The sequence below is a fragment of the Leptonychotes weddellii genome, chromosome 5, assembly GCF_054177405.1.
Source record: "Leptonychotes weddellii isolate Sample4059 chromosome 5, ASM5417740v2, whole genome shotgun sequence".
Classification (NCBI taxonomy): Eukaryota; Metazoa; Chordata; class Mammalia; order Carnivora; family Phocidae; genus Leptonychotes; species Leptonychotes weddellii.
In genome coordinates this window covers 5,426,291-5,438,429 of record NC_138373.1, presented here as the reverse complement: position 1 = coordinate 5,438,429, position 12,139 = coordinate 5,426,291, and the positions used below count along the sequence as shown (strand labels likewise).

At 48.8% G+C, this 12,139-nt stretch overlaps 1 protein-coding gene across 8 annotated transcripts in view; it reads right to left on the bottom strand.

Moving 5' to 3' along the window:
• TRRAP (transformation/transcription domain associated protein) overlaps positions 1-12,139 on the bottom strand; it is a 112,216-nt gene that overhangs the window by 49,985 nt on the left and 50,092 nt on the right. For 5 of the 8 annotated variants that reach the window (XM_081819311.1, XM_081819314.1, XM_081819313.1 and 2 more), the window contains exons 32-42: positions 8,982-9,101; positions 8,619-8,738; positions 8,054-8,218; positions 7,776-7,957; positions 7,354-7,552; positions 6,793-6,921; positions 4,720-4,986; positions 3,015-3,221; positions 1,652-1,810; positions 1,413-1,547; positions 513-623 (exon numbers count right to left, since the gene is read on the bottom strand). In XM_081819311.1, the coding sequence (XP_081675437.1) occupies positions 513-623; positions 1,413-1,547; positions 1,652-1,810; positions 3,015-3,221; positions 4,720-4,986; positions 6,793-6,921; positions 7,354-7,552; positions 7,776-7,957; positions 8,054-8,218; positions 8,619-8,738; positions 8,982-9,101 (1,794 nt within the window). Of the gene's footprint in view, positions 1-512; positions 624-1,412; positions 1,548-1,651; positions 1,811-3,014; positions 3,222-4,719; positions 4,987-6,792; positions 6,922-7,353; positions 7,553-7,775; positions 7,958-8,053; positions 8,219-8,618; positions 8,739-8,981; positions 9,102-10,738; positions 10,760-10,889; positions 10,944-12,139 lie in introns of all 8 variants that reach the window. The other 3 variants (XM_081819309.1, XM_081819312.1, XM_081819310.1) reach the window with 2 other exon arrangements.

The following is a 12,139-nucleotide window of genomic DNA, read 5'->3' as shown; positions in this document are numbered from 1 at the left end:
GCCCAAGATCACTGATCTACTGCCATTGTTTTGCCAACACCAAGATGCCCTTAATTATAAGATACCCCCTTACTGGGGCACCTGGGTGGCTCAGGTGATTAAACGATTGCCTTCGGCTCAGGTCATGATCCTGGGGTCCTAGGATCAAGCCCTGCATTGGGTTTCCTGCTCAGCGGGGAGTCTGCTTCTCCCTCTCCCTCTGCTGCCACTCCCCCACCCCACCGCTTGTTCTCGCTCTCTGTCAAATAAATAAAATCATAAAAAAAAAGATACACCATTACTTCATCACCACTGAAAGAAAAAAATGTTTCAAAAAAATCTTATCACTCGTAAAACATAGGCAGGTTTCAGAAATATTAGCATGTCATGAAATCAGTCAAATTTGGCACGAAAGTGACAAAGCTAGTCTCAGACCTTGGTTTGTCTATTTCTGTCAGAGATAACATTCTGGATTCTACTAAGAAGTTTTTGTTCTCAAGAACCCCTAGCAAAAGGCACCCAGGAAGCTGCACCTGACAAGCCACGCGGATGAGGAAGTTCACCACGGTGTCTGTGTGCTGCTTATCTATGGGCTTGGCAAGAAGGGTGTCCGCTCCGGGCAGCGACTGGCTCCTCCCAAACACCTAGAAGAGGCAGCAAGAGCATCCCAACGACGCATTCGCAACACAGGGCACTTGTGCCGCCAGCTCACAGGATGCGGTCGTCCCGGGGGCAGACGCTGCTCTGCGCGCTGCCCGGACTTAGATTTGGGAAGAGAGCCATCGGACTCTGCTTTGTGGAATGTGTGTGCAAGAGGAGGGAGAGGAGCTGGGAGGCCCTGCGGTGAGCCGGCAGGGCGCGCACCACGAAGACCTGCTTGCCCCCGCCGTGTGCGGACACGTAAACGGACAAAACCTCACGTGGTTCCGGGAGTCCAACCTGAGCACAGGTGGATGCAGGGACCACGTCCTCGGGGGGAGTGGTGAAGGGAGGGACAGTTCAACCGAGGCCCAAAGTGACAGAGTCGTCACCTCCACAAGGGGCGAGGAGAGTGAGCATCCCCAGGGCTCTCTTGGCGGCTGCCCTCCAACAAAATAGGACATAGTCTTTTAAAATACCGAACACAACGTGGGTGCACGTTCTCAATCAATTCTCTTACCCTACAGTTTCCCTCAGAGCCTTACTGCAAGGAATGAACCATTCTCGTCAGAACTCTGAGGGTATCAAACGTGCATCAAGAAAAACGTGTGCTGACTTGGGAAACACCCGCGGCTAAGTCGGGTGTCGCTGGGTTTCCCCCTGTTGAGCGCAGCCTCTCCCAGCTGTGTCTTGGGCACGGTGCCGGGCACTGAGGCCACACTCAGAATTTGTGGAACAAATGAACAAACTCCCTCAAGGAAGCGCAGAACCCGTAAAAGCAAGCGCATGCTTACCGCGCTGATGGCCCCCGTGGCCGTCCTGAAGCGTTTCACCTCCTGGGCGGAATCCACCGACAGGCCTCTTTTAATAGAGGATGAGACAGAGTTGACGCCTTCTCCGCTTGAATTTGGGTCCATGTCTGAATCCGGCTTAAAAACACACACACACACACACACCCGTGACTTTGTGGACTGGTTTCTAGGGAGCAGCAGAAGGAACGTCATCTGGGACGACAGAAGGCTGGTGGCCACACCTGCTGGTCCTTGATCCTCTGCAATTCCCACTTGATGACGACTTCGGACAGGTCCACGGCCAGCCTCCTCTGCTCGATGGTGACGCTGGGCGTGAAGCCTAACCTCTGCATGGCGCTGACCATGTGCTGCACCAGGTGGTGTCGCACTGGGTAGTACACCTGTGGGCACGGGCTCCGCGTCACCCCAGGGCTGCAGGACCACGCCTCCGAGACCCGAGCACGAGGACGCCCACGCGCGCACACACACGTGCACTTAACCCAGACTTCTGACCTGTGACTCAGCGAGGAAATTCTCATCACCTTATGGATGTACATATCACCCCCCACCCCAGCCCCTCGCTGAGTGCCAACAGAACACTGTACTTCAGCCCTGTAGTACCATCTTTTTTTTAGATTTTATTTATTTATTTGACAGAGAGAGACACACAGAGAGAGAGAGAGAGAGAGCACAAGCAGGGGCAGAAGGAGAGGAAGAAGCAGGCTTCCCGCGGAGCAGGGAGCCCGATGTGGGGCTTGATCTCAGGACCCTGGGATCATGACCCAAGCCGAAGGCAGACGTCTAACGACTGAGCCACCCAGGCGCCCCCCTTTAGTACCATCTTTAAAGAATGGTGAAACACCGGGATGCCTGGGTGGGTCAGTTAAGCATCTGCCTTTGGCTCAGGTCATGATCCCAGGGTCCTGGGATTGAGCCCCGTGTCAGGCTCCCTGCTCAGGGGGAAGCCTGCTTCTCCCTCTCCTTCTGACCCTACCCCCCTGCTCACGTGCAATGCGCACTCTCTCAAATGAATAAAAAACCTTAAAAAAGAATGTTGAAACGCCAAGTTCTCTCTAGGTAGGCAAAACTAGTAACATGTACCAAACTTCAGACTTGATGTCACAGACATTCAGCCATACCAAGAGGCAAATCTCCACTTCTAAAAGAGCTGGCTATAATGAATTTTCTCCTCTACCTGAAATCTACAAGGAATATCTACATTTGAATCAATCTAACAAAGTGGGGGATTTGGCTCTAAAGAAGGAGGTGCCAACGACACAAACAACTCTTCGAGCCAAGTTACCAAAACCTAGAGTTAACGATGACTACCTCCCAAAGTACTGAGTATCGGTACTCACTGTTACCCGAGTACTTACAAGAAAAACACAGTCCTAGACAGAAGCAGATACCTGGGACATAGTCTCTAAACCAGAACCATTTCCATGTTGACAAAGCACCCCTCCATCCCTAAACACACAACGGACCAGAAATACCTTTACCAAAAGATGAACAGCCACCTTATTACTGCAAATTAAAGATAAGCAAAAGGGCAAAGCCAATGCCTGGGCATGCAGAACAGCCCCATCTACAGTACTTTCTACACACCTTGAAATGCTGCACGATCAGATGCAGAATGTGAACCAGCTGAGGGACCGTGTGGCCCTCCTCCACGATGATCTTCCTCGTCCAGTGGGTCAGCATCTGGTGCCCATCCTCCATCCTAGCAGGCACTGCTGGAGTCAATATGGCCATCGCTTGTCTGACGATTGCTCGAGCTTCCATCGCGTGGGCCTTGAGCAGACTGTGAAACACCTAACGCAGGGAAGAGACTCTTACTTGGGATGAGAACAAAGGCTCAGAGAAACAAGAAAAATCCCAATCACTCTGAACCAAGGCAAGGTACTTCTTTTTTTTTTTTTAATTTTTTATTGTTATGTTAATCACCATACATCATTAGTTTTTGATGTAGTGTTCCATGATTCATTGTTTGTGCATAACACCCAGTGCTCCATGCAAAACGCACCCTCTTTAATACCCATCACCAGGCTAACCCATCCTCCCACCCACCAAGGCAGAGTATTTCTGCAGAATGATTTTTACAAAATTCCTCAGGGCTATCTTATTAGGAAAGAACGCAATTGCTTTCTCCTTCCTTAAGTTTTGAGTGATGCACACATTCATTCCTTCCCTCCTGAGCACCCACTTTGGGCCGATGCCGGGCTAGCGTGCCGTATACAAAGATGAGTGAGATCTAGCTCCCTGCAGGAACCTGCTCTAGTGTAACCCACGGGAAGTCAGCTGAAGCACAGAGACGCTTTCTTTCTGGCCACCGTGTGGCAAATGGAGCTGAAGGGGCTGCTGTCAGAGGCATTCTCGGAATAGTGCAAGTGAGAGGTGACGTCCTGAGGTAAGTAAGGTCAGAGGACACAAAGATCACCTGATAGGTGCTAAGGGTGGAGGGGACAGGACAGGTGTTGGAAATCAACAGGATTTGCACATACCCGGACACCGGGGGGCACTAGAGGGTGTCAGGGATGGTCCTTGGGTCTCTGGCTGGGCGGACAGCGCCACAGAGACATGCCTGTGGGAGGTGATGTCTGAGGCCATGGGCTTTGTCGAGGTCTGGGGTTTAACACCACAGAAGCTCACAAGACGAAGCGGTCAGAGGAAAACAATTAGAAATGACCTCACAGAATAGGACAAGGGTGATCATTTATAAAGTGTTAATGGGACAGACAGGCTGAGCACTGAAGTAGATCACTACCTTTAATTCTTACAGAGACAATAATTGACTCACTCAGGGTCACAAGAACTTGTGACTGCAAATAACAAACTCAAACCCAGGGCCGCCTGGCATCAAGGCCTAAACCACTGAGGGACTCAGGGAAGATGTGCTCGTCATCAGCAGAGGGTCAATACAGCATGAGGTTCTGAAGTGCCTAGTATCTTTAGCTAAGGAGTGGGCTGGGCCCTTCCAGAATGGTTTCAATGGACCAGCAGAATGGAAGCCAGTAGAGGAACGCAATGCGTAGAGGAGCATGAGGTGGACAAAGGAGACGTTTTGTTGTTTTGACAGCAAGGCTGCAGAGGAATGAGAGAGCAGAGCAGTAACTGGGGAGGAGGAGAGAATGCACAGTCACGGGAGGGTTCACGGCGCTTATAAGACGGCAGAAACGAGCATTTTTAATGGTGCTGGGAAAGACGACAGGAAAGAAGGCCACGACCGTAGGAGGGGGCGGCGTGTACATGTGCGCAAGCCCACGGAGTGTCGGGAGGAGTGGAGGGGGGCCGGGAGGGAGCCTCGTGGTACCTGAAGGACGATTTTCTTGTGTATGGCGAATTTGGCAATGATGTGCGCCAGCAGTAGGTGGCCACTGTATTTGCAAGCCGGATCCACGCAGGCCTTGGAGAGCAGGCAGGGCCACGCGAAGGTCATGAGGCGGCGTAGCTTGCTGTTGCGGTTCTTGTTGTTGTCGTGGATGTGGTGGGGCGCGTGCTCCACCAGCAGCGTGGCGTACTGCAGGAGGTAAATCCTCAGGGAGTCCAGCATGTCCGCCTGCTTCTCCGGGTCCAGGACCTGCGGGAGACACAAGCAGGAAAGCTCATTTCTGGCCCTGAATCGTGTCACCTACTAAGGGTTATACAACACGCTTGAAACTTTTAAAAAACGTGCGCAAGCACACGCACACGCTATATATGTGTACGTAACATCAAGTTTTACGACAAGGGAAGCAATGTAACATCAATTTTCCTTTTACGTGCATGGATTAGAAACTCACTGAATTTATTTCAATGCCGGAGGGCAGGCACCCCCTGCAATGGGTGAAGGAACCTGAGGGGACAAGGAGGGCCTCCTCTTTGATACAAGGTGATTGATTCAGGGTGGAGTTTCTTAATTTCCAAGTAGTTGGGATTTTTCCTAGTCAGCTATTAATCATCTAGTCCTGATTTTTCAGTATTATGATCAGAAAATGCCACCTAGAAAACAAATCTCTACTTTAATAAAACTATTAGTTTTTTTGATTGAATCAAAATATATATCTATATATATCAAATATCTGATAAGAGTTCCGCGTTTTGTGAATATAAGAAACATAAGAAAAAAAGCGCACTCCGAGAACACTCCACACGTCTCTACTGAATCCAGGGCACGCCTGCATCATTCAAGTGGGCATCCTGACCACCTTCCGTCTACCAGAAAGCTCTGAAAGGCTGAAGTCTCCCCCACAACTGTGTTTTCATCAGGGCCCCTTGAGCCCCCTAAGCGCCCTCTTCCCTGGATTTGCTGCTTCCCGATGGCCCCACCCCGGGGCCCCCACCTGCGCACTGCCATCTGTCCTCCGACACTCAAATCCCAGCTCCTCACTTGATGCCGCGTCAGCAGCATCCGACCCAAAAGACAGTCTAGAGAAGGGAGCACGGGGGAAGGGGCCGCGTCTGGGTGACCATCTCCCCACAGTTGCCCAGAATAAAGCAAATACCAGCATGGGGACTCACAAAGATCCCTTGGGCTCAGCTCGCATTCCTAGAGAGGGTAAAGCTGGGGTGAAAACTGCAGGAAGGAGGCTTGTCTTTAGGGACAAAGACTATGTAAGGACCAATAAACTGCCAGTGAGAACAGTCCCCTCCACCTGGACCCCAGGACGGAACAGCGACCAAGTGGTGAGAAACTGAGTCCTTCCCAAGGGCATTCGTGCATATGTGGCAGGCTGCTGAGGAATGCCCGTCGCTCACGCACGCCAGCGGAACGACGTGTGAACAGAACACTCTACCAACCTCAAGGCAAACACGGCACCCGCCGGCAAAGTTCGAAGGCCTGCCGTGCACGGGACAGGCCCCGTGAGGAACACACTGGGCGGGCATTTCTCAAAGAAACACACCACCCCCCTGCTGCAAACTGGAAACACAAGTGTAAAAACGCAGAGACTTTTAACACCTAAGGTAACTTCAGACGTCACTGCCGCCAGCCATGGTTTCGTGAACCTGACAACCAGACCCGGTCTGATGTTCCCACTGATTTTTGGTAGATTCTTTTGCAAAGCTAAAGACGAGAACTGTACTTCAAATACGACCAGCAAGAGGGGTTTTTACAAAATAACTCTGATAATCTGAGTTTTCACTGACCTATGTTCTATTTCTCACTGGACTCTATTAGTGTGGAAAGTCAATGCATCCTAAAGTAAAGCTGCCTTTAAAACTGTACCAGTAAGAATTATAAATGCTCTACTATAAATTAATGCAAGCATGAAAAATAAAAACCTTAGGAAAATATGTTTTTCAACAAACCCATCACACATGCTCACACACTCACACGCACACATTCTCTCTCACTCCCTCATCTGCTAAGTTACTTTTTGTGCCAACATATTATTAGTGACGCCACCTTGGTTATAAACACGCTGGTGATGCTTTCCGGGTTATCGCCTTCTGGATTGGGAGGTCCTAAGAGCTGTTCTCCTTCCCCCTTCTCAAAGCTGTATAAGAAAGCAGGATTCAAGATATGCTGCAGAACCTACAAAGAAATTTAAAAATGAAGGAGGAGGAAAAGCAAAGCCATGCTCTTCATTTCTCTACTAAGGTGGGTGGGACCACCAGCAGGTCACTTTGCACCCGAGAAGTTAGAGCTCAGTCAAGGGTGTGACTTATCATCCTGACTTTTACTCAAGCAGTCGGCTGGAAAGGGAGAGTGAAACAGGAGGAAATGCGACGTCAGTCTGTCTACTCTTCTCATGTCTGATAAGTCATTTTCTAAACACAAGGACACTAACAAACTACTTCTCAACACCGGTTCACTCTGGATCTGTCGTGTGCTCCTCAACAAGGGCATTTTCCTCACGAATAGTCCAGACCACTGTGGACACAGCAGAACACCAACAGTACTCTCGCTTCCCTAGAAAACGAGCTCCTACGCCCACAGCTCCCCCTGCCTCACAGTGGGACTCACCTTGGCTTTCAGTTCGTCACCAAAGTTGGGGTCATTGAAGTCCACAAAGCGAAAAAACAGGGCACGTTTTTGAGAAATGTTGTAATTTTTGGGAATCTCTTCCTCCATATACTCCTTCAAGAACGTCATGTTGCAGAGAAAACGACCCGTGAAGGCCCGGAGCAGCTGGAATAGCAATTCTATATCTCCGTAATTCCTTCTGCAGGGCCAAACAAGAACAGATTAGGTCACGGCCTGCTTCACGGCCACATACGATCTCTGAGTTGCCTTTAAACAGTTCAAAGTCCCAGTCTGTTCTCTGTAACAAATGTGACTACATGTGGCCAGTGAACCACAGCCCAGCCCAAACTCCCAAACAGGCTCTGGTTTCGCCTGCAGGCCAGAACAAGTCACTCGACGTGAAGACAAACGGATGCACCCACTTGCAGTAATTCAGCAGACAGTAGGCCAGCAGCTTGGGCTCCTTCCAGTTGGTGGCAGCCATGTTCTCTTTCCGGTGTCTTTCTTGAAAGGTTTCGCTGACCCACACACGTCTCAACTGACTCACCAGAGAATGCTGATTGGCCAGCCAGGAGTCATCGTTTTTAACTATGATACTTATGATCTGTCAAAGAAGCGACAGGGTTAGGGAACTGAAAGGGTTCTCTGTGCGTCTTGCCTAAACTTTTAAGATTTCAGGTGCTCAGTGACGAGACGCTACCTTGATGGCCTGAAACTGAAGGTCCAGGCGCATGGTGCTAGTGCTGGGGGAGCCGGGGCGAACGGCGGTCTGGGCGCCGCCGGGCACCAACAGAGTGATGAACCGGTTGGGGTTAGCTGCCAGCACGTCTCGCAGAGGTCTGGCATCTTTGTGTTTTAAAAAACTCTGAAAACAAAACAGAACAAGCCATTTTAAGCTAGTCAAAACCCACAAAAAGTTTAGATGTTCTGAATTCTAAGGCTCTTTCTAAATCTCCCTAGGCAGGCTAAAAAGTCGCTATAAACACCCTTTTAAAAAAAAATGCTTCTTAGCAGTAATAACACTTTGTGATTATGGATTTCAAAATCCTGGCAGCTCATTCGTCACCACCACCAAAATCCTCAAGAAGGATCTACCTCCACTCAAACTTTTCACATACACAACGGTGATGTTTCGAACACTCAGACACATGACCAAAAAAATAAAGCCGAGGCGCTGAACAGTGAAATAGGAATTTCAGATTTCAGAGCACACTGGCTGACACGAGTCTGCAGGGACACCTGACTCCAGCTCCCCGCGTGCCTACCATAAACATTCTGCTCCACTGGGGATCATTCAGTGTAGCTTCCATCATGAACAGCTCTACCGTCTGTGAGGGGTGCCGTGTCAAGAATTTGATCAGAGGCTCTCTGAAGGGACTGCCAGCCTAGAAAACATGGGGGGAAACGGCGTCTTCTCGGGGCTTGAGGCTTTGTTGGTCTAAGACCTACCATGGCAGGAGGAGGCATGTCTCCCCTCCGTAACTGGAGTGTGCTACAGCCATGAGCAAATATTAACATCAAACATCTTCAGGCTGTTAGATTAGTCCATCTAAAATCTAACGAAGTGAGAACATCACAAGCCAACAGACGGAGGAAGAATCAGGAGAAACCCCGAGTTTGACCATTACCTCAATCAACATAGCCCGTTCAGTTTTCATCACCACCTCTAACAAAGGCTTGACCAGAGTTTGAGGTGCAGCTGGGATCAGGTGAAAAAGGTTTATAATTGCCGAACAAATTTTCATTTCCTAATGAAGAAAACCAGAAATTACGAAATAGGCCAATTAATTTTGCCAGCTAGAGATACCAACATTACTACAGACCCTACTATGGTCTAGCTACATTCGCAAGGCTAGCCACCAGAAGCAAAGAATTAACATGTAAAAAGCCACAATTTACCAATGTCAGGTTACTGCTGTGGCCCAAGGAAACTAACTGCCCTTGGTGTTCAGATTTCACCTGTCAATGGAGGGGAGAGGGAGCTGTGTGCCCCCGATGTGACTGGGCTGCGTCTGTTTTCAGGAACAGGGCCAAGTGTTGGAAGTGAGCTGCGGGGTTGCCTGCACCAGCCCCTCGTGGAGGAGGGGACGAGCATGCCTGTGGCCGTGAGAGTGTTAACGATTCCCCCGCTTTGCTGTGACATCATGGGGTCTTCCCGGTACCCTAAGTTCTGAGGGCACAGACTTCTTCTGCCCTCAGAACTTAGCACAAAGAAAGTCTTCAAAACATTCTCAAATATTTATCCTGAAAATTAAACATTGTGTAAATAAATGACTGACCATGGTACTAAGTATTTGTCAACCAAGCCTGAAGATGAGGCTGGCAAACTGCTCTACTGAATCATACGGAAAATGTGAAATGCCAAGATTTCCGCACTTTTTAAGGTGCTAACAGCTCAGTGGTCAATCGCTCTTGTTCCAATGTTCTGTTCTCAGTGGCAGTTCCCATGGTTTGGAATCTGCAATTCAAAGAGATCCCACATGGCCAGAGCCATGGCCAGAGAAGGGAAGACTCCCTGATGTACCACCCTGCCTTGTGCACAACAGGAGGTCTGTCACACTCAGCACAGTAAAATGGGGATGATAAACACTCGTCAGGAGGGACCACATCCCAGTAGCATCTGCAATACTTCCCCGAATGCCTCTATGAAGAAAATGGGAAAGAAGAAAAGAGAGTTCTCTTCTACGGAATTTCCAGGTCTGCACACAGAGCAAGCTCTACTCTGAAATTACAACATGCTCATAATGGCACTTTTGCATTATGGGTTTTCGTTTTCAAAGCGCAATCAAGAAATCACTTCTTTTGGTCTTCGCAACACCACCGGAAGACAGGACCGACGGATGTTATCATCCCCATTTTACAGCAGAGGGAAAGCTCCAGGTTTGTCCAAAGTCCCAGTGTCGGGACTACATCGGTGTGGTGTGTATGTGCAAGAGATGCGGGGGACTGGGCGCGGAGGGGCAATGAGGTCTTAAACTCCAGGTAGGCAGGCACTTAGGAGTGTGGAAGAAAACAGAGCTCCTCCCAATTCCTAGCAGGTAGAATACTCTTTGTGTAGTTTCCTCCCAAGAGGTTGTGAGATGTAGGAGCTCATTCGAACATTCTGAGAGCAAAACCCAGTTGAATCTTAAACGGTATTGACACATTGCAATTCGAACATGTAGAAAACCAAAGAGCTTAGAATCTTGCTTAAAACGTCCTAACAGGAAACATGCGTGGCATCCGGACAGTTCACAGCAATGGTACTAATACGACTCTGCCACAGACAGACGATACGGCTCACTGCACTCCAAGGCACAACGCACTCTGTCCACCACAGAACCACAAGTCACAGCAAAACCAAATACAACAACACCCCCTCCTGCACCTCCACTGAGATTCTCACCTCTACCCCTTCCATGGCAGGCTGAACCAAAACAAAAATTACAGCATGAAAAAAGGCAACAAAAAGGTAAAAAAGAAAAGAAAAGAAAAGAAAATATAAACTGTTCTTCACAGTGCAAGTCATAAACTGACTTTAATAGGGTTGTTCTCACCTCAAACTGACAGAATGGAGACAAGGAACATCTCCCGCACTCGGAAATGCTTTCCTGAGGATGGGGAGGAAAATCATCTTTTTTCTATTTATGTTATTTACATAAAAACTTCCCATATACTCATACACAGTAAGGATTATTGGGGGAAACAAGACAGTAAAGACAATTATCAAAAAGCACACAATAATTAACAAATGCTCAACAGCAAAAAAAGTACACCTTCCACCCTTCAGATGTCAAAACAGAGCCCTTCAGATAGTGTAGAATAGCATACATCCCTTCCCTAAATCAAATTTAAAAAGCAGGAATTTCGGAATTCTTGCCCAGGGGGAGAAACTGTTGTAAGCAAATACATTTAAAAATCTGTTTTTGTTTCGAGTAAGTTACGATCTTTATGTGCAGCGCGGACATTAAAGAAACTTTCTTCCTCTTTCCCAGCAGAAATCTGGAGAGTACCAGGTGGTTCAGCCCCCTTAACCGGGCATGTGTGAGGCCCCCACACCCGGAAGAACCCTCAGGCCATGATGCCACCCACAGATAGCTGGGTTATTTTGGGAAGTGAAGCTGTGTATGCACACAGACACGGCACAGCAAGGGGTCAGGCATTCTCCCCTGGGAGCGTAACGCTAAAACGGCAAACCTTCCTAAACGTGGTGCTCGTGCAAAGCTCTGATCATCAGGGTACCCAGCATCACAGAAAAGCTTGTATTTGTTTTCTTATAAACAGTCGACTATTTAACATGTCTGCAGTTGCAGGTTCTTAATCATGTAATATCATTTGGGGATTCAACCAAATGGGGACAAACTATGATCTAAGATCCATTCCCAATACTGAACAACATCCATAAAAAACGATCAGAGCTCAAGAGCAGAACGGCAGCTTGACCCTGGGCTGAGGTGATGAAACTGCGGGCATGCTGCCCAAACACCACAGCCTGAGGCCACCCCCACAGAGCTGGGTGTTCCCAGGCCGGTCAGGAAGTGGACTCCTATGATGGTCATGACACGTTTCTGCAGGAGCTGGAGGACTTCCTGGTGCCCACAGCTCCGTCTCCTGCCCACTGCCCCTGCCCCATCCAAGGAGCACTCCGAATAACCTGCTGTAAACGTTGATGGAATCTTTCTGATCTAATGGAAATCATTCACTTGCCCCCTAGAGACTGTTAAATATTTATTCTAGAACTAACCGTGTGTTTCAGAGAATTAACAGATTATAAAACAAATATAAAATTCAGAGCAAAAATACCTAG